The following is a 20,870-nucleotide window of genomic DNA, read 5'->3' on the forward strand; positions in this document are numbered from 1 at the left end:
ACGCCAGCTCGATTTATTTTCCAAACGTTGCGCCTTACACATGCTGTTCGTCTTTAACTGTAACAACGTAATTTACATTGAATTGATGTTATTTGAGTTTCACGTGCTCTGCGGAGTTTGCAGCATGCGGATAATTTTCAAAGCACAGGAGACATTATAGACTTAATCGCGATGGATGTTGTTCTGTTGTCACCACCAGAAAACGTATTTTGCTGATGATTGTTTTTTGTTTCGTAGAAAGTTGGTATCCCTCTTGATCCTCAAGGCCGGATTGTTGTGAATGAAAGATTTCAGTCTAACGTTCCTAGGTGAGACATGTTCAAGTCCTCGGTTTTGTTGTTTTCATGCGAAACGTCAGCGTCAGAAACTCCTTTATGTGGCCAATTTTCGTTTTCAACTTATGTGACAAATCAAAATTATCTTGTTTATTTGTGAGTCCGTCTGTCCTCTTGTTTACCCATTTGTTCTTTTTGTCCGTCGCAACGTCTACCCTTAGTTTTTTTGTTTTTTTGTTTGTTTTTTTTTTGCCGGTTTTACTTCCTGCCCGCTTATTTGTCCTTTCATTTATTGTTTCTGTCTGTCTGTCTGTCTGTCCTTTCATTTATTGTTTCTGTCTGTCTGTCCTTTCATTTTCTGTCTGTCTGTCCTTTCATTTATTGTTTCTGTCTGTCTGTCTGTCCTTTCATTTATTGTTTCTGTCTGTCTGTCCTTTCATTTTCTGTCTGTCTGTCTGTCAGTCCTTTCATTTATTGTCTGTCTGTCTGTCTGTCCTTTCATTTATTGTTTCTGTCTGTCTGTCTGTCCTTTCATTTATTGTTTCTGTCTGTCTGTCTGTCTGTCCTTTCATTTATTGTTTCTGTCTGTCTGTCTGTCTGTCTGTCCTTTCATTTATTGTTTCTGTCTGTCTGTCTGTCCTTTCATTTGTTTCTATCTGTCTGTCCTTTCATTTTCTGTCTGTCTGTCTGTCCTTTCATTTATTGTTTCTGTCTGTCTGTCTGTCTGTCCTTTCATTTATTGTTTCTGTCTGTCTGTCCTTTCATTTTCTGTCTGTCTGTCCTTTCATTTTCTGTCTGTCTGTCTGTCCTTTCATTTATTGTTTCTGTCTGTCTGTCCTTTCATTTTCTGTCTGTCTGTCTGTCCTTTCATTTATTGTCTCTGTCTGTCTGTTTGTCCTTTCATTTATTGTTTCTGTCTGTCTGTCTGTCCTTTCATTTATTGTTTCTGTCTGTCTGTCTGTCCTTTCATTTATTGTTTCTGTCTGTCTGTCTGTCCTTTCGTTTATTGCTTCTGTCTGTCTGTCCTTTCATTTATTGTTTCTGTCTGTCTGTCTGTCCTTTCATTTATTGTTTCTGTCTGTCTGCCCTGAAGTCGCACGGTCTGTTTGACTGTCCCTTGCGTCTGTCCCACCTTCCAGCATCCGTTTGGGTTAAGACGAAAATCTTTATTCCGATTTGGAGGTGTGGGGTCCCTGTTGCCACGAACTTTTTTCTCGCAGAATTTTTTTGGGGTATAACGTGACAAGAACCCAAGGTAATATTCAAGTCCTATGTCGTACATGTAATATATCTGTTGTTCCCTCAGTATATATGCAATTGGTGACTGCATTCACGGACCAATGTTGGCACACAAGGCTGAAGATGAGGGTTTGTTTAATATAATAACGCTAGTAATTATGATAATAATAATAATAATAATAATAATAATAATAATATTCGTTATTTCTGTAGCGCCATTCCTACTAATTAACCAATAGCGCTTAACAAAGTTGCCAAAATGTATAAAAATTACATCATAAGTTTTATATTTGTAAACAAAACAAAAAATCTGAAGTGAGAAAAATCTAAAAGGAGCGACTGAATAAAAAAGTCTCAACTCTGCTCTCCAAAAAAACTTAGGCATGTTGTGGTTCTTGGCTGGTCTGGTAAATTGTTCCAGCGTGAGGGAACAGTGACTGAAAAAGTGCGCTAATTCCATAGGACTTAAGATTATACTGAGGGACTACTAACAATTCCTTGTTTGAGTGCCTATAAGATTCGTTCGCTTTTGTACGGAGTCAACTTATTTGTGGGATTAACTTTTTCCAGGTATAATTTGCGTGGAAGGTATCGCTGGAGGCGCAGTTCACATCGATTACAACTGTGTACCAAGTGTGATTTACACTCACCCTGAAGTGGCCTGGGTCGGAAAAACTGAAGAAATGCTGAAAGAGGAGGTAAACTATTCTGACAGACAAATTTCTACCGCTTGAAGGACGAAGACTCAAGGAGGTGCTTCCATATTCTTCTCGTCTCTCGTGTTTATGTAATTCAAGGACTTGCATTTCAGGTTTCGCACACTCCCAGACATGTTTATTGTGACACCGACTCCCTCCCATGCCCCTCCCATTATTGGTCCGCAAGATGGCATAGAAACATCGGCGATTAACAATTAACAAATAGTAAACACCAAGCGTACACTATTGAGTTATGGATGCACGCGGGAGGTTGCTAAGCACGAAAGAAGCGTAAGAGTCGCTCGAGGCGATAGCCGAGAGCGACTCTAGCTTCTTAAGTGCTTAGCAAACCTCCCAAGTGCATCATCCATAACTCAATAGTGTACGCTGTGGTGTTTACCATTTGTTTTATAACATAACATTGATACAATGTAGCAAAAGTTCCTTTTTATTTAACAAATCTTACGCGACCAGAAAAAACAAGCGCGCGCGGAAAAATAGTCTTTGCATGTGCTCACGTCAGCAGCGTACACCCATAGGCAAATGGGGGACGCTAAATTGACCAATCAGAGCGCTTGCTTTACTTTGGTTGTGTTATAACATAAGATGGGGAGAGGAGTGAAAGAACATTATAGAAGTTTTTCTAATTCTGGTTGGGAGTGCAGGGTCAAGTTCTGCGCTACAGCAATAAACCGAAGCACTGAAGTGTCTTGCCCGTTCCTCGAAGAGTTTTCTGACAAAGCACTCTGTCGCAATTTTGTATTGATATAAAACATGATTGGTCTCCTGGTGTAAATTTTGAAACCTTTCTCTTCTCTGACTTTTTAGGGTGTGGCCTATAAGGTTGGCAAGTTTCCCCTCTCAGCCAACAGTCGAGCGCGTACAAACGCCGAGATTGACGGACTAGTGAAGATATTGAGCGATAAGGAGACTGACAGACTACTGGGATGTCATATGGTCGCACCAGTTGCTGGTGAAATGATCAATGAGGCCGCTCTCGCAATGGAGTATGGGGCGTCTAGCGAGGATATCGCGCGAGTGTGTCACGCACATCCGGTAGGGGTGGAATCTAATAGAACAGGGGGGAGGGGCTCATTAGGGGGATTGTCAAGCCGAGTTCCGTCTTAAAAGCAAGATGGTCCCAAATCAGATTTAGCGGAAATGGACTGTTATAATTTTTGTTCTTTAGCTTACCCAGATTAGTACTGATCAGGTTTTCAACACCCTGGTCATGGCGTTTTTATGTTGTTTGATTTTGTAGTTGCTTCGTGTCCTTTCCACTTATAAAATCGACACGAAAGAATCCCATTCGATCCGGAAAAAAATGGGTGAAATTCACTTTGTAGATTTGTCAACTCTTGATCCAGTTTAATGTAATTGATCTAACTGAGGAATCTACGTCAAGTGGATTACTAGTTATCTAAAGAATAGCCTTGCAGTTTTGTTTCTTAGGAAACTCGCTGAAGTCTTTACCTTGCTAAAATACCATCGAGTTCACATTTATTTCAATTTTCTTTGCAGACTGTCTCGGAAGCCTTCAGAGAAGCCAACATCGCGGCTTACGCTGGAAAAGCCATCAACTTTTAAGCTTCTACCATAGCAAGAAAAACGATCTATTATGAAATAATTTCTTCTCTCACAAGGTATATACGTTTTCAAAAAAGGAACGCCCCTCTGCGGTGCAGAGAAGAAGTTGTACAGTTTTAATATTCAAAGCTCTCTTCTTAACCTGAAGAGCACGCCTGAATCTCCAAATAAAATTATGCATTTGTAACAAAGTACGGGACAGGATTTGAGATTTTATTCGAGAGATAAAGTGAAGAGAGTTATGTTTAACAAATGGTAAGCACCACAGCGTACACTATTGAGTTATGATGGACGCGGGAGGTTGCTGAGCACGAAAGAAGCGGTAAGAGTCGCTCGAGGCGATAGCTGAGAGCGACTCGAGCTTCTTAAGTGCTTAGCAAACCTCCCAAGTGCATCCATAACTCATTAGTGTACGCTGTGGTGTTTACCATTTGTTTTATAACATAATATTGATACATTGTAGCTAAAGAGTTCCCTTTTTTTTTTAACAAATCTTACGTGACCAGAAAAAAACAAGCGCGCGCGGAAAAATAGTCTTTGCATTTGCTCATGTTAGCAGCGTACACCCATGGGCAAATGGGGGACGCTAAATTGGCCAATCAGAGCGCGCGCTTTACTTTGGTTATGTTATAATTAAATTTGAGCATTATTGAGTGCTCCGTAAGCGAGTTACCGTCTTCATTACTACAGACACTTCGCTCGAGTTAATCTATGGGATGTCAGGTTGATATGAGTTGAGATATCAAGACAATAAAATGTGAAACACTACGTACAAATCATATACGGATTGTAATTAATCATATCGATGGGAAGTGTAAAGAAAGAAAAATTGGCGGCAGGAGGGGAAAATGAGTTCGCAAGAGTTCCATAAAACCCCATCATTAATTATGCATAGAGTGTTGCAAAGAAAGCTTTATAGTTAGTCTATGAAATGGAATGCATAATTAATGTATGGGGTTATATGTAGGCCTTTATAGATAATGCTAGTAGCATTGCTTTTTTTGGCGAAATTATGCTAAAAGTTATGCCCTTTTTTCCACATTATGCCCCCTTTTTTAAATTATGCTTTTTGAAAAATTGCAAATAAGTCCAAAAAATACACTTTTTAATTAGAAGCCGTTGGTCTACAAGAAATAAACGCAACAAATCCACAATGAAATTCAAATAAACATATGGTTCAAGTCATGCACACCAGCCTACTAGTACTAGACTATACATGGCCTACAATGTGACTTCCGGTTCCGGTGCACCCCAGACCCGGGCTCAGACCGTTTCAGACGCCACTCAGTGATTCACAGTGAACTAGAAATGCTACTACTTGAACTAAAACTTAAAACATCGTATAACGTCACCAAGTGCTTGGGAGTAGAGTCTAGAGATGAACAATGATCAAATTGTAGCATCAAAAATGATCCGATATTTATCAAAATATGCGAATTATGCTAGCATTGCTACTTGGCAGAAATTATGCCAGTTTGCTCAAATTATGCCAAAAATTATGCTAGCATAATCTATAAAGGCCTAGTTATATGGAGCTTTTTCCGAATGAGTTTCCGAAGAAAATCTTGAGAGGAGAAACTGGGGATGTTGAGTTAAAAGTTAAAAGTTTATGTCCTGTGTGTGTTGACTACTATTGTGCAATAGGACACGTGCGAGAGTCGCGTAGTTTTCCACTGACTACAGACATGCAAGGAGTTTCTGTAACTGACAGGCAACGTAATCAGTAACCGGTGGGGTTTCTCAGTGGGCCAGATTTTCGCACCCAAAAGCACGATAAGATCTGGGCATGAGACTGGGTTCCAGTCCCCACGGCACCAGTTGATGACGACCCTCATGACGGCAAAGTACTGACTGTCGGTAAGAAATACCGGTGTAACATCATGGCAGAGAAAGAGATCGCTGTTGCTGAGCCCCAAAAGAAGCAAACGAGAAGTACCTCTGGTGTAAAGAACTTCCTTGCTGGAGGATTTGGAGGAATATGTTGCGTAGTGTCTGGCCATCCACTAGACACGATCAAGGTAAATTGTGTTGTGAACAAAACTATTTCCAAATACTTTTCGTGACGTGGAATCGTTAAAAACATGATGGATAATCTAGAAAGGATGCAACGGGATATCGCCTTTAGGGCGAGTGTAATCATGGCTGTGTCATAAACCGTCGATTTTAAGAGGATTTTTTGGCTAAATATCAATTTCTTACCTTATAATTTTCGCAAAGTTCAAAGTCCATGAACTTCATGGTTTTCTTTCCCTCCAACACCACTGTCAAGTCTCAGAATAGTGTCTATAATCTGGTGACAAAACAGGTGTAAATGAACACTCTGGACTCTAGATGTGCAACGGATTTCTCAGTTAACAGAAACAAGAAACGAATTTTTCTCGCCCTTTATTTTTCTCCGAATATCAGGCTTGTGGTTTTCTATTTACAAATTCCGTGAATGAGAATGATGATAAATTGATGAATGAATTTTGAACTTGAGTGCACTCATTTTGTCTTGAGTAAGATTTCATTTTTTCTTCTTTGGGGGATTTTTTCAACACCAGAAAACAAAGACGCTGCCTTGAATTCAATCACAACAGACTATTATTATATGTATGGAAGCTAAAGTGGAACTGACATCACAAATGTACGTTTATGTTAAAATATGTCACGCAACATTAAGTTCCCGCCAATTAACACTCAGTGGAGTATTCATATCATACTGCTGTGTCATTCATTCTTTTAATTGTGGCAAATATTTTTCGTTTATTTTTTTTGTTTCTTTGTTTCTATGTATTCTTTTCTCTTGTTTGATTATCACAATTTTATCAGGTTTGCCTTCAAACAATGCCCCAACCAGAGCCAGGGCAGAAGCCACTGTTCACAGGCACCCTTGACTGTGCACTTAAAACAGTGAGAAAGGAGGTGAGATTCTGTAGCCCTCACTGTCAGAAACACTAAAAATATGATTAACATGTTATGACATCCCATTCTTGGTTACATGTATTCATACTCTGTGTACTTATACTGAGTTTTAACCTGGCCAGAAGGAAAAGGAATATTGATTTTGATATCTGGTTGGGTATATGTCACCGGAGATTTCTAAATTTTTAAAGTATGGTGCAATCATAAGGTTATAATCAGTTTGATCTACATTGCAGCTATAGGAATGTTTTGTTATGCTTTTCATCTTCTTGTTGGTCCTTAGTCCTTTACACCCTAACATCAGTATGCATATTTTCCATACTGTTCTCAATACATTCCCTTATGTGCTGACAAGGAGAATTTGGTTAACAATCAAGAGCTCCTTTAGTCAGATAGATAGATAAATTTATTTCAATTCGATAGGTGCAATGAGCCAGCGACTTGTACTAAATACATTCAACTACATAAAATTCTATGTCTACAGTTAACTAAAAGCATACAGATACTATTTAATAATTATTTGCAGAAGGCAAGGTGAATATCATTGAATAATCCCCAAGACGAAGTAGAGGGGATTATTCAACAATATTCACCGAACCTGAGGTGAATAATTGTTTTAGTATAATTTCAGAGTTGGACAACAGAGAAATTTCTAAAATCATAACATTTTAGTAACATTTATTTAACATTTTATTTTAACATTTTATATAAACTGTGTGGAGCGGTTTATATAGTGTCATATAAGGAACCACGCAACCAATCAGATTGCTGGAAACTCTTTGCTCAGCTCTGAAATTATACTAAATGTTAATATAAAGAGAATATAAATTACTTAAGATAATATACTTCCTAAAAAAGAATACGTAATGTGGTAACATGGTTTCCAGTAACTAGTAAAGTATTATTACTCGTGATAAATGTACTAAAAATAAATGCTGAACATGAAGAACTGGTAATGTATAACAGCATAGTGGTGAAAATGCGAGAAATAAATACCAATGCCAAAAAAAGAAACAAAAAGGTCGGTAGGATAATTAGATAATAAAATAAACTAAGATAATTGGGTAATAGAATAAACTAAGATATGTAAAGAACGGTAGAGCTAACTCTATTGCTCACATATGTTACATTTGCACATTATGCCACTGGTAAGATTGATTTTTGTTATAGCTTTATAAAAAATTTGTTTATGGAGTCAAGTTACCTGAGTTTAGTAGGGAGATTGTTCCATATATGAGTAACCAGATAGGTAAATGATTAAAAGATTTAGTTGGTGATCATTTCCTTAATTCTCATGACCTTAATGTGTGATTCAGGGGTGATATTACAAGGAGAAATTAGATACCACGGGGTTAAAGGTTTAATTGCCACATTGATAATTAAGCTTGCCGGGACCCAAGGGATAGCAGCATTTCTACATCCCTTCTTGTAAGGGGTGTAGAAATCCATAACTATGAACCCCCCTTTGATAAATCCTTGCTATAATACCCAACTAAGATGTAGATAGAAATCTTAAAATAACAGTGTAGTAGAGTTGATGGATACCAAATGAAAATTATACAAGAACAAGAACGACAAGGATAACTTGTGAATTACTTAATTCAGGCAAGCCATGCTTCGTCAAGATTCTTACTGAAAATTGAGTCCTTAAATGAGAGAGATATTTCCCCTCCAGCCTTGAACTTACCATAGTAATGATTGTTGAATCTTCTTTTTTTTTTCCAAGGGAGTTCTTGGTTTATACAAAGGAATGGCAGCTCCTGTAGTGGGTGTGGCACCAATATTTGCCATCTGTTTCTGGGGATTTAACATGGGCAAAAAACTGCAACTCAAGAATCCTAATGATGAACCAACGTAAGTCAGAAGTCATTGTATAAAATGGTTAATTTGATTTGGGCACAGCTCAAACATGAGAAACTTGGAGCTCTTCTGGTTGATAAGCTAATGGTCAGTTTGGGGGCATGTAAGGGAGCATGGAAGGGGTCATGGCTTACCTCCCTCCAGCTGAGCTGTGCAATCAATTTCTGGACCTAATGTCACTTGTGGATTGAGTTTGTTAAGAGGTTTTATAGTATCCAATTCTTTTAAATAACATTAGATTATATGTTTGTTTCCCTTTTCACAGGTATTTTCAAATTTTGACATCAGGTTTCTTTGCTGGAGTTTGTACTACAGTTATTATGGCTCCAGGAGAAAGAATAAAATGTCTTTTACAAGTAAGTTTTACGTATGATGCACGATCCTTGCAGTAGATAGGGCTATTTAAGCAATAGCGAAAATCAGACCTGAAAAAAAGTCAGGCCTGTACGGGATTCGAACCACTGACCTCTGCGATACTAGTGCAGCACTCTACCAATTGAGCTAACAAGCCAACTGGCAGCAGGCCGTTAAGTTGATTCGTAATAAACCCGTGAAGGTGATAAATGAGATACAATGAAATATATGAAGTTCATATATTTTGTACTGTGGTATTAGATACATATGATGCACGATCCTCGCAGTAGATAGCGCTTTTTAAGCAATAGCGAAAATCAGACCTGAAAAAATCAGGCCTGTATGGGATTCGAACCACTGACCTCTGCGATACTAGTGCAGCGCTCTACCAATTGACCTAACAAGCCAACTGGGAGCAGGGCGTTAAGTTGATTCGTAATAAACCCGTGAAAGTGATAAATGAGATACAATGAAATATATGAAGTTTATATATTTTGTACTGCGGTATTAGATATATAAAATATATGAACTTCATATATTTCATTGTATCTCATTTATCACTTTCACGGGTTTATTACGAATCAACTTAATGGCCTGCTCCCAGTTGGCTTGTTAGCTCAATTGGTAGAGCGCTGCACTAGTATCGCACAGGTCAGTGGTTCGAATCCCGTACAGGCCTGATTTTTTTCAGGTCTGATTTTCGCTATTGCTTAAATAGCGCTATCTACTGCGAGGATCGTGCATCATATGTATCTAATACCGCAGTACAAAATATATGAACTTCATATATTTCATTGTATCTCAAGTAAGTTTTAATAGAAAATGCTCTTCCCAGTCCAAAGAAGACATCTTATATAGAAAGTACTTCTGCATTTTGATTGAAAGGAAGTGCTGAATGGATCTTGGTTCCTATTGTATATATATATGATGGTCTCTCCTTCAATTACTCTGTAGATTCAGCAAGCTAGTGGTGCTGAAAAGAAATATGCTGGTCCAGCTGATGTGGTGAAGAAGCTTTACAAACAGAGTGGAATCCGTGGAGTGTACAAAGGAACATGTGCAACTTTATTGAGAGGTGGGAATTTAGTTACTGAAAAGCAAGGAGTTTTGGTCTTTTACAGATTTGTGCTTTGTGAAAAGAAGGGGCTTAGTTATTGTGTTAATATTCCAAGGAAAACCATTTCAGTCTGTGTGAACAAAGTACTAGTATATTGTCAGGGTAATGTAGTAGAACATCTGGGATTGAGAGGAGGGGAGGGGGGGGGCTGGGAAAAAGAAGTGATACATGAAATGTACTCCCACGAAGAATACCAGTTTTAAATCTCAAACATTGATTGGCTGCTCAGTTCACATGTATGTGCTGTTTTAGTGAAAGAAGAAGAGTAAGCACTAAATGTCTTATCCATGGCTAACCAGGCAATTGGAGTGATGAGAGTTTTAGAATGAATGTTTTATGATGCATTTATTACTTTAACTCTTTGTTCCCTAAGCTTGACTAGCACTGAAATATGTGGAAAATTTCTGTCATGTTTTGCCTTTTTTTTCTACAGATGTACCAGCTACAGGGATGTACTTTGCATCTTATGAGTTTCTCTTAAATGCACTTACTCCAGAGGGAAAGTCGTAAGTATACTGCTTCCTGGTCTTTGAGAAGTTCTTGACTTGGGGTGAACAAAATAACATGTATGGGAGCTAAAAGAGAGTAATAGCCCTGCATTTCTGTTTTAGGCGCAAAGATGTTGGAGCATTGTCTATTCTCTGTGCTGGAGGTAAGATCCCATTTCATAATCAAACCTGAAATGTTAATTTTTTCCTTGTTTTTATGTTAAACTTGAGGGAGGAAACCCAGAGCCACAGCAATCTCACCTCTTTATCTCCTCTTTGTTCTTTAGAATCATTTTGTGGGGTGTAACACATATGCATTTTCCTTTTCACTGAATACGTGACTATTGTGTTCACAGGTGTGGCAGGCATGGCGAACTGGAGTGTTGGTATTGCTCCAGATGTACTCAAGTCTCGTCTGCAAACAGGTACAGTAGCCATTTCCACAACGACATGACCATGACGAAGAATCACACACAAATATATTTATGAGAAAGAGACTTTTGGGTGAATTTCCTATGATTCACTGTCCAGTTACAAATAACCATACTATTTCCTTCAGCGAAATTTCTCACAGGATCCATAGGTGTGCACTTAGTTGGTTTCAGACAATAGATAGCACTACACAGTTCTTCAGCTGACATCACTCAGTTTAATATACTGTAGCCTTCCTACAGATGAGGAAGTGCAGATCACTGGTTGCATTATAATGGGAGGGTTACAGGGAAAGAGTATGTAGAGGGATAAAATGCCCAAGGAGTAAAATTCAAGTGGGAGAAAGCAAATCCTAGTTTTGTTTATTTTTGCAGCACCCGAAGGAACTTATCCAAATGGCGTTAGGGATGTTTTTAGACACATGGTAAGTCAAGGTCTACGGATGTTTGCTGTAGTGTGTGTGGTTTTCGTTTGGTCAGTCTTCTGGTTTGAGCACCTGTGAGTGATGTGAATAGCCCGGTGATTGCCGCACTGGACTTTGCATCAAAAGGACTGGGTTCAAGGGCTTGTCACGTGACTGTTTTTGATGTTGTCGTTGTCGTTGTTATTGTTTTTTATTTTTTGGCAAGACACTAGAAAGAGGTTGTTTGTTAAAAAAAACATTGTCAGGAAACATTGAACCGTAACTAATTTATGAAGAATAACCTGCTATGGAATTTCATTCCGTCCCAGCAAAGTAACAGTACTCGTCTCATCATGCAACAAAAACCGGGATTTAAGCTTTCGCAATAATAGACTGATATGCTCGTAAGAAGAAACTTCTGTAGCGTGATCTGCCTGACTGAGTGCGTACTGAAAATTTTTAGATGCGCGAGGAAGGACCTGGGGCGCTTTTTAGAGGCCTGACTCCTGTTATGCTCAGAGCTTTCCCAGCTAACGCGGTAAGTTGGTTCTTTTGATTGCATCAGTGGTTCCCGTTAAGAATATGATACTGAATGGATATGAAAAATGAGAAGAATCAACTGAAAGTATTACTCGTGAGCTTTCAATGGAAGTGACGCATTTGGATTTCATCCACAGAAAAAAGTTTAGATCGACATTTTACAGCTTTGGTATTTCCTTTCTGCGGTCTAGAAAACTTGCGCCACTGTCTAACTAATCGTGGAAAACTAAAACCAGCGGTGACTTGGTCGCTTGCTTTTTTCCGCGCTTGCATGCTTTTAATTTGAATTTTCATTGGCTTGTGATATTTTCCCTCTCACTGACTGGCTGTTGAAATCACTTAGATTTTTCTAATTTTACGTACTCAATCCAAAACGCTTAAAGCTCTAAAGCTCAAAACGCTTACTGACCATAAACTTCGATCCAATCCCACCACTTTCCGCCTTTTCTCTACCTTGTAGTTTCTTTTATTGTTGGTATTTGAAAAATTCGCTGTTTTCCCTTCGACAGGCTTGTTTCCTTGGATTTGAATTAGCCATGAAATTCTTCGATTGGATTGCTCCGGATTGGTGATGATTGGAAACCAACGTGGACATATCAGCTGTTGAGAATATTCTGCACGTGCTAAAGAAAAAAAATGTCGAGCGAGAAATTTTAGGTTTTTGTCGTGACGAATTGTTTCTCTGAAGTAGATCACTACATGAATTTCATCTACAAACTAGAAATAATTCCATCGACGATAAGGCCTTGACTATTTTACTTAACTACAAATTAACCACTTAAAAGTAAGCACTTTGTAGGGGAAGCCTTTCGGAACAAAAGTCTTTTTCTCGATAGAAGTGCACTGATTTTATTTCTATGTTTCAGTAAAATTCGAAAAAAAATTGTTAAGTATCTAAAGAAATCTTATTTATTTAACTTCTTTTTTCTAAGAAATCTGTGTCTCTTAGACACTACATTCTATTCATTAATATGTAACACAAGTGATTTAATTTAGAGCAAATTGCTCTTCAATCACGTAGCTGCCCAAAAATACGTGTCTCGTGTGATATTTTTATTTGATAGTTCGCAAACCTGGACTTTTGTCAGACTTTTGTCTAAATTTGTGAAGTTCTACTTTGCACCTACAAAGGTATAAATTGTGAAACTTAGTCTTTTATTTAAAGAACACCTTTCATCCCAGGAGAATACTTCAGAAGTAAAAGACAGTTTTAAGTAAATGGTCTGAAAATTGTGATTCATTAATTCCCATAATCTGGAGACTCTGGATGTGAATGAAAATCACAAGCTTTAAATTGTTAAGGCGATGTGCCAAACAACCATTTGGGGAATTTTTCATTTTGGATTAACTTAAAAACAGAATAACACCTCACATACTGAAAAGCTTCATGAAGGTGTTGGTTAGCATGGTAACCAAGACTAGTACTAAGCAAAGCTATTAAACCAATATTACCAGTCCCATCTATTAACTATGATATTACTGAGCAATTCTGTGACTCGGGCGAACAGTTGTCTTTTCCTTCCTCTGGCGACTGAAGCTTCTCGTTGATTGGTTTTTGTTCTCCTTGTACAATGTTACTTTGAAATCTCTCTTTAGTTCTTTTCTGTTCTTCTTTACTCCTCTCAATCACTTTTACGAGCGTATTGAACGCAGTTTCAAATTCCCGATATGGCTTTAAAGTCCCTACATTTGAGAAGCTTAGAGAATTTTCCATGTGTTGTTGCGTTGAAGATTTAGAATCTATTGGAGGAAGAGAATAGTGCGGATTGTTCGGACTTTTATCCTTGTTTCTAAGGCCTGACAAACCTTTAATTTTATCCTTGGATTTTGTCTTTCTTTTCTCGGCTTTCCGTTTTGTCCGATTACCAAAGCTTTTGTTGTCCTTCCGGCCCACACCACGCACATTCAATTCCAAGTCGACATGTAGGCCCTTTTCTGTCTTCGATGAAGTTTCTTTCGCTTTCAACTTCGGCAAAAGCAACGGAGGTCTTTTATGACGAGTCTTGATCTCTGTGACATTCAGAACAGTTGGTCTTTGTAGCTGAATTTGAATGTCTTCGAATAACACATTGTACTTGTTTATTTTCGCCATTGTTTCGTGTTGGAGTCGAAGTCTGTGTCGTTATGAAAACAGATCGTGTCTACTCTTGATACATTTCCATCAGGCGTGAGTGATTTTTCTCGCGTTTTGAATGTTTGCTCTTAGTGCTAACACAGCTTTCCTCAAAACGCATTGTTGACAGTTTGAAGATTACTCTCTTCTTTCAAATAACTGTTGGAATTAATGTAAATCAGAAGTGTGTCACCTTGCCTTAAAAATAACAGAATATAGAAAAACGTCTTTTAGTAGAGAGCGAGATAGACGAATAGCCTCGACGTAAGCTGAAAGCTTTCACTACCATAAGAGTGGGACAAATTACGCCGTCCGAAGCTGCCAAATTACATGAAATAATTTGGTGGTAATTTTCATTGACGACATTGCCTTAATCCCCCTTTAAACAAAAGGCTACAAATAACTCCCAATAGAAAACTGCAGCCTAAAACAGTTTAGTAGAGATTACTCATGGAGAACAATTTTCTGCTAAGTGTGGTGAAAGCTTTTCAAAATTAGAAATCTGTTTTGTCAGAAGCTACTGGATACCAAGGTCTGTATTGATGATAGGCCGAAAGCGATGAAATTCACAGCGCTAAGTGCTAAAATGCAATTTTCAGTAATTGGAATATGTTTATTTAGCGATGCGGCTTTCTACTGTAGTAACACTATTGTGGAAAAGAAAATATAAATTAAGTGTTGTCAGCGAACTTCACTGTACGAGAAGACTGCTACTGTTAACTGTGGCAAACGTCCGTCTGCATATGACGATCACATTTGTAAGAAAGATAGAAGTTATCCTATACAGTAATAGGAATTATTAAAAACTGGATCATTGGATAATGCAATTCAAGACTTTTTATTGGCTTTTATATACCATAATCTACAAATATGGCAAGCGTACGTGTCAGCTTAAAATTAAAAGGGAGCTAAAAATTTAATAATTTAATTTAACGTTTTTAATAAACCAATTATTCCACTCGCGCTTGTTGGATATGAGATGATTATAGCCAACGAGGCGCTACGTGCCTCGTTGGCTATCTATCATCTCATATCCAACGCGCGCTCGTGGAATAATTGTTGAATAATTTATGCATTATGTAACGAAATAAACAGCGCTAATACAAACAAATAGATTAAACAAGCTACTTGTTACCAGAGCCTCTCTTTTTCGTAACGATTTGATTAGTGGAAGCAAGGAGACGTAGGCACTGGGAACGAAGGCGGACACTGGTTTATGGTTGAGACCATTGACGCGTTTTCTCAATTTGTTGTAAAATTCGTTCTCGTGAAATCTTTAAATGTACACTTCCATGCGCGAGCAGTAATGATATTCAGAAAAACTGCGATTAAATTTGCAGTACAATCTGCGTGCTTTTTTTTATTTTATTTTTATTTTTAAACGTTCGTCTATTTTGCTGCTTACGGATGGTTCAAGGTTTAATGCCTCGTTGTGAGGTGTCGCATCCACGGTTAACCTTGTTTAGTTCAGTAAAATATGACGATGACAGCACGCCAGATGAACAAAATTAAAAGTTGTTTAAGTCATTGTAAAAAATTGTAAAATTCCTCCTGATTTTTAGATCCGTGAAGCCGTCAGGGTTATTTAAATCATTTGCATATTCTCGAAACGTTTGCAGACATTAACGCTGGAAACTATTGTTAAGTATCGTTGTTTACCAGCCCCAACAGACCTACAGCTACAGGAGCGTTTTTTTATTGCTATGTATGAACCCTAACAACTTAGTTGACATTTGTTCTCGATTCTAGTAAGCTCCGACGAAGGGCTAACGCTCGAAACGTCAGCTTTTGTAATCGTTACGGTGGCCAATTTACCATTTCAACTTTGTTGATACATCCAAATTATTTCGTTACTCCCACCGACGCAGCCCCAAACAGTTTCTTTCGAAACTATCAGCCTTTATTCTAGTAAGCTTACTTCGTTACCAAACTGTACTACCTTGTCTTTACCAACCACTGCGCGCCTTTGTGTATTATTTCAGTACACTTGTCTTTGCCTACCATTGCGTGCCTTTGCGTATCATTTCACTCTTCCTTTCTTTGCCTACCACTGTGCACCTTTGTGTATTAGCGATAATAGACTCTTAAGGCTTGCTGATTTAAAGCTAAGTATTGACTACGTTAGAACTGATTAGTTTTGAATTCAGACAAAAGGAAGTACGACCTATAATCCATGAGTTCATTAGTATCTGATGTCTATTACAGACTGACTTCAGTGTTAAATAATGCATTTACCAACTAGACGAACATGATACATAACGACGCCAGAAATACTATTGGATTTCTCAAACATTTTCGCATCAAATGATCAAGAGAAAATTTTACTTCAATTGGCTTAGATCACTCCGTCGATCGAGGCAGATTAAGTAACTTGCAAGTATGGCTTCAAATGTTTTGCATGGACCAGTGTAAGCAAAAGCCTGGGAACACACCGACAAATCACTTTTGAACAGCAAGTAAATGGAAGGCATGAACCGTTACAGAATCTATAAATTTATTGCTGATAACTGCACTGTGAATCGCGGAAATGGCTGGAGATGAGGTGACTTGTAAACAACCAACCAGTCGTAATTAAAGTTGAGTTTGAGGAAATCAAAATTGAGTTACTCGTCCATTTAAAATAAGTGGCAACCGAGGAATTTCTCTCTCTAAGTAAACTTGCTCAAAAGAGTTATGGTGTGTTCGCTTTTTTCCTCTACGATTGCTCAGCATCCGTTTTGGAAAGCTTTCAACCATCCTTGGAGTTCTCCGGTCACTCGGAACCAAATTTGGAAGTCTGTGTTTTTTTTCTCTTCCTCTGTACAATGTGTCGCGTCTCTTAAATGTTTTAAATTTATCGTCGATAAACTTTTTGTTCTCTTTTATTCCAGGAAGGATGAGTTTATTCTGGAGTGAATTCTTCTTACTCTTATAACTCTTTCCTTCTAGCGTTAAATTTTGAATTACATAACCCAACGTATTTTCGACCTGTTCGCTGGGTTTTTCTTTATTACTTTCTCCTTGAACTTTTTGTTCCCTTTCTAAGTTTAAAACTCCGTCACTCCAGTTTTTCGGGGTGTTATTCATATCATCCAGGTCGTATATACCTACAAAAGATACACTCGCGAGCGTCTTTGACTTCTCAGAAGAGGTTGACACAATGTTTTCTTTCCCACGATTTCCGTCGTCTTGCAGTTTCGTATCGAGTTTCGACTGACCAAAAGCATTTCTTGTCATCTGCTTCCGTTGTTGTGATCTTGCTAAGTCTTTCAAAGGCGGCAAAGCCGATTTCTGCTGACCTTTAGTCTCACTGGATATCGTTTGTAATCCCTCGTTCTCCATAGTAGATTCGGAACCTTTACATCCCAGTCCCTTCCGAGCCTCCCGTCTCACTGAAGTCCTCTCATAGAAACTGTAATGATCTTCACTGACAAAATTAAACTGACTGACTCTGTCTGATTTTATATCCTTGACCTTCAGTTCTGCAAGCGAATTAATTCCACTAGCGTTAGCTGAGGTTTCTTTGGCATGGTTTTTACAGTTCTTGCCTTTTCTTTTCCTTTTTCCATGCAGATTCTTCATGAAAAATCCTTGTTCTATACCGGCTTAACGTTTCTTGTAAAGGCTCTTTAAACAGCGCGGTCAACTCGGATCTCTTTCTGGCTTTATTGTTTCCCACTGAGCTAGAAAACCAACGTCTCGTTAATCACTTGAGTTATTTCTATTTATTTCCTTTGTCCTGCCCTTGTTTTGTCGGAATTGTTCTGTACTCCAATCTGTTCTGCACTTACTGTCCTCCGCGTAATGCAATGAAGAAAAGGTCATGAAATCCAATTCCCAATAGATTCAAGTCTCGATCTTTACTTAATTTAATGTATCGGTTGAATGAATGCAAACCAGCCTTCTCCACCAGACATATCACTTTGTGCGCGAATCGTTTCCGTTTGATGTAGTTTTGGACCGATTCAGAACTCGATCGAAACGCAACCACAGCAAGTGCATCTATTTACACACGCTAAAATAAACGTGTCTGGATCACAAGAGACCGATTACACGTAATAACAAACGTTTCTCATTGGACAAAAGCACAATGGGCTTTAGTGGCGAGGTCAAGTAAGGTGACACTGATATTCCTTAATTTAATAAAATCATCCACACAACAAAAGATCTGTAACAAGGAATAACGTGAAGTTCGTTAATATGGAAATTGAAACCTTTAGTGTCTCATGATAGAAAAACGTTGACTTGGCGAATCGTAGAGCAGAAGGATTTTCTTCAAGTAGGTTGTTGCACTTGAAAGTTGTTCAAAGGTCAGTCAAACTTCTTACCCGCGAACTACCTGTGCGTAAATTCAGGTTTTCACCACCTCTAAACATGCAAAGGTCTGTCGTTAATGGATGCGAGAAAAGTTAAAATAAACAGTGACCTCCTACCACGGACAAGTTTTGTTTCATTGCGGATGCGATGTTCTTTGTCTGTCAGACGTTCCTGCGAAACGTAATTATCTATTTCGCATGTCAGATCATACGACACGTCCACATTATGCGAAACTGACTTAAAAATTTCGACGCAAAATCGAAAGAGTTTTCTCAAATAGATAGTACTCAATGTTTTTATAGTTTATCTTTTGAGTCAAAAGATAGTAGTCGAAAAATACTAACATTTGTCGGCGAAAACATGTGGGAGCGAGTGGGGAGAGGGAATTTCTAAGCGAGTGTACCTAATCTGCGGTAAGCAGGTTTCAAACCCCCTGACTGATGATCCACGTATCTACAGGCAAACGCCCCCTTCAATCCTTCTTTTCTTTTTACAAATTAAAACATTTAAGTCATCTCTAAAAAATGTCGTGTCAAAGATCTCATGAAGGCGGACAGAAAAAAATAGCATAATCCAGGTTCGTAGTCAAAGCAGACAGGCAAGGCAGTGGGCGCCCGAAATATGGTGTAGATGAAACAAGCGTCGCGCGCCCTGTTTCTCAGACAACCGCTACCTCTGCGTCCGCTGGCTAATTTTCGCGCCCCCTTTCCGCTCGTCTCCTTCAACCGAGAGCCTGGCACGGGTTAAAAGGAAACAACACAGATGCAGATAACAATTTTATCGTATTTTAATCTAACATTACGCTACATGATATGCGTCTATGGCTGCTGTACTGAGTTTATGCAAGTTTCGATTTAAGACATTCTTGTGCCCAGAGCTACTTATTTTCACTCAACACGTTTGGTTCCCTCGTTTCCCCACAGGTCACGAAGACTTCAAATACTTCCTATGCAGCTGGGATTTCTCTCCCGACTAATGCTGAACATTATTTTTCGCAGTGTACTGGCAAAATAAATACTGATGTGGTTTTCGTCCTCTAGCGAATCTACTAACTAACATCGTGTCCAAAACGTGTTTAACAATAGTGAAAACTCAATAACTTTTTTAAAGCTAGCTAGTCAAAGAGTTGTACAATATCTGGGGTCGCTAACTTTCCGCAGCTCAGTGGTGGCAGCCCATTGTTATTTTTCGAAGTGTAAACCGGCGAGCAATTTTTTTTTTTCCGTTCTGCAACTGGTAGAAGCCGCTCATCGTACAATTTCCGACCCGTACAAACCAAAGGCAATGAAGGTACTTTTACCCTTGTCAACATGCCGAGGGAACTCGAAAATGAGTAATTGCAGTGATCTTGTATGAGCGAACGCTCCTTACTTCGAAGATAAAGCGTGAATTCTCCTTTGTGTGCCAGCTTTGAGCAGCTTGACACTTTGCAAAACAAACTGCTTGGTTTCAGCTGTTTCGTGTGTAAAGAAGTGGACGGAAATGTGGTCAAATTTCGTTTATTGACAGAATTTTTGCATTCTGGATTATTCCGTTTATCCCTTGTCTGTTTGAATGTATTCGTTTTCTTGTAATTTCGTTTCTGTAAAACTTGAAATACGTCATTTATACTTTGAGTCTTAGCACTGTTCTTGCAACCAGGTATTTGGTCACTCTTTAAGTCTGGAACATTTTTGTTTTTTGTTTCAATATTGTCAGACGGGTCTGGCGATGAATCAGTTGTTTCTTGCTTCGTTTCATCCTTTAGTTCATAAACCTCTCCCGTCTCCTTGTCAAATTCCCTCCAATATTCCAATGGCCATGAAAATTGAACTTTCTTTTTTGTCTTAAGAGGGTCGCTGTTTAAGTCCAGTTCACTGAAGTTCGCACTTTTTACGCAATCTACATGTTCCTCCTCGGTTACAGAATGTATTTCCGACATTCTTTAAAGTTCACCGATCGCTAATTTCGTACAGTAGAGTTTGGCAGTTCTGCTTTAGTTGCAACATTTTCAAGCTTTTCCAATTTCATTTCGAAGTGCCAACCCAAGCTGACAGCTGTATGACTGTATATGAAGCAAAATGAATTCTAAAGGTGCAGTTGGCTTGAAGACGATATCTATTTTTGTCAGTTTCTGTGCCTATATTGAATGGTAGGAATATAAGCAAAATTACCCTGAAAACGCTGCATTGAATCAAATAGATCTGCCTCTTCGACGCAGCACGGCCATACGACGAAAATTTTTTTTGTTTATAACAAAAGCCACTTTTCCATGTCATCGAATCATCAGTGGTAATGCTGACGTTATTTCGAATCTCCAAAGATGAAAATAACGTTCATGTTCCGCTTTAGGTGGCTTTTGGCCAGTGGATTATTCGTCAAAACCTTAATTTGAAGTAATGTGGTATCATTACCTTTTTTCTCAGTGACAGCAGAGAGCAACGAAAATAGCAAGCTAGACTGTAATAACCCAGGCTTCACACGAAATAAAAAATAACTGGTAGCCTTGTTTATCCACGCAAGAATATGCATGTATTACACGACAAAAGTATCTATATTTGTATATTAAAATTTACCGCGGGCGG

General features: G+C 38.5%; 4 protein-coding genes across 4 annotated transcripts in view; 2 read left to right on the top strand and 2 right to left on the bottom strand.

Moving 5' to 3' along the window:
• LOC111338310 (dihydrolipoyl dehydrogenase, mitochondrial) overlaps positions 1 to 3,990 on the top strand; it is an 11,391-nt gene extending 7,401 nt beyond the window's left edge. The window contains exons 15-19 of the mRNA XM_022944773.2: positions 238 to 308; positions 1,582 to 1,643; positions 2,085 to 2,212; positions 3,041 to 3,268; positions 3,734 to 3,990. Coding sequence (XP_022800508.2) covers positions 238 to 308; positions 1,582 to 1,643; positions 2,085 to 2,212; positions 3,041 to 3,268; positions 3,734 to 3,799 — 555 coding nt within the window. The 3' untranslated portion in view covers positions 3,800 to 3,990. The remainder of the gene's footprint in view (positions 1 to 237; positions 309 to 1,581; positions 1,644 to 2,084; positions 2,213 to 3,040; positions 3,269 to 3,733) is intronic.
• Positions 3,991 to 5,607: 1,617 nt separating this feature from the next.
• On the top strand, positions 5,608 to 13,116 carry LOC111339293 (mitochondrial carnitine/acylcarnitine carrier protein). The gene is made up of 11 exons (XM_022945921.2): positions 5,608 to 5,817; positions 6,611 to 6,703; positions 8,430 to 8,557; positions 8,829 to 8,919; positions 9,872 to 9,992; positions 10,468 to 10,540; positions 10,646 to 10,686; positions 10,879 to 10,947; positions 11,329 to 11,378; positions 11,821 to 11,895; positions 12,407 to 13,116. Exons 1-11 carry the CDS (start codon positions 5,680 to 5,682, stop codon positions 12,467 to 12,469), a joined length of 942 nt encoding a protein of 313 aa, XP_022801656.1. The 5' UTR covers positions 5,608 to 5,679; the 3' UTR covers positions 12,470 to 13,116.
• A 3,351-nt stretch (positions 13,117 to 16,467) lies between these two features.
• On the bottom strand, positions 16,468 to 17,723 carry LOC111339074 (uncharacterized). Its single transcript, XM_022945656.2, has one exon. The coding sequence runs from the start codon at positions 17,569 to 17,571 to the stop codon at positions 16,603 to 16,605; it is 969 nt and encodes a 322-aa protein (XP_022801391.2). The 5' UTR covers positions 17,572 to 17,723; the 3' UTR covers positions 16,468 to 16,602.
• Positions 17,724 to 19,077: 1,354 nt separating this feature from the next.
• On the bottom strand, positions 19,078 to 20,794 carry LOC111338932 (uncharacterized). Its single transcript, XM_022945502.2, has one exon. The coding sequence runs from the start codon at positions 20,225 to 20,227 to the stop codon at positions 19,421 to 19,423; it is 807 nt and encodes a 268-aa protein (XP_022801237.1). The 5' UTR covers positions 20,228 to 20,794; the 3' UTR covers positions 19,078 to 19,420.
• Between the last annotated feature and the right edge of the window lie 76 nt (positions 20,795 to 20,870).

This window comes from Stylophora pistillata, chromosome 9 (assembly GCF_964205215.1).
Source record: "Stylophora pistillata chromosome 9, jaStyPist1.2, whole genome shotgun sequence".
NCBI classification, from domain to species: domain Eukaryota; kingdom Metazoa; phylum Cnidaria; class Anthozoa; order Scleractinia; family Pocilloporidae; genus Stylophora; species Stylophora pistillata.

Coding starts and splice junctions, on each gene's coding strand:
- LOC111339293 (XM_022945921.2), top strand. CDS start 5,680: ATGGCAGAGAAAGAGATCGCTGTTGCTGAGCCCCAAAAGAAGCAAACG. Junction 6,704..8,429: donor TTAAAACAGTGAGAAAGGAG/GTGAGATTCTGT, acceptor TTTTTTTCCAAG/GGAGTTCTTGGTTTATACAA. Junction 8,920..9,871: donor GAATAAAATGTCTTTTACAA/GTAAGTTTTACG, acceptor ATTACTCTGTAG/ATTCAGCAAGCTAGTGGTGC.
- LOC111338932 (XM_022945502.2), bottom strand. CDS start 20,227: ATGTCGGAAATACATTCTGTAACCGAGGAGGAACATGTAGATTGCGTA.
- LOC111339074 (XM_022945656.2), bottom strand. CDS start 17,571: ATGAAGAATCTGCATGGAAAAAGGAAAAGAAAAGGCAAGAACTGTAAA.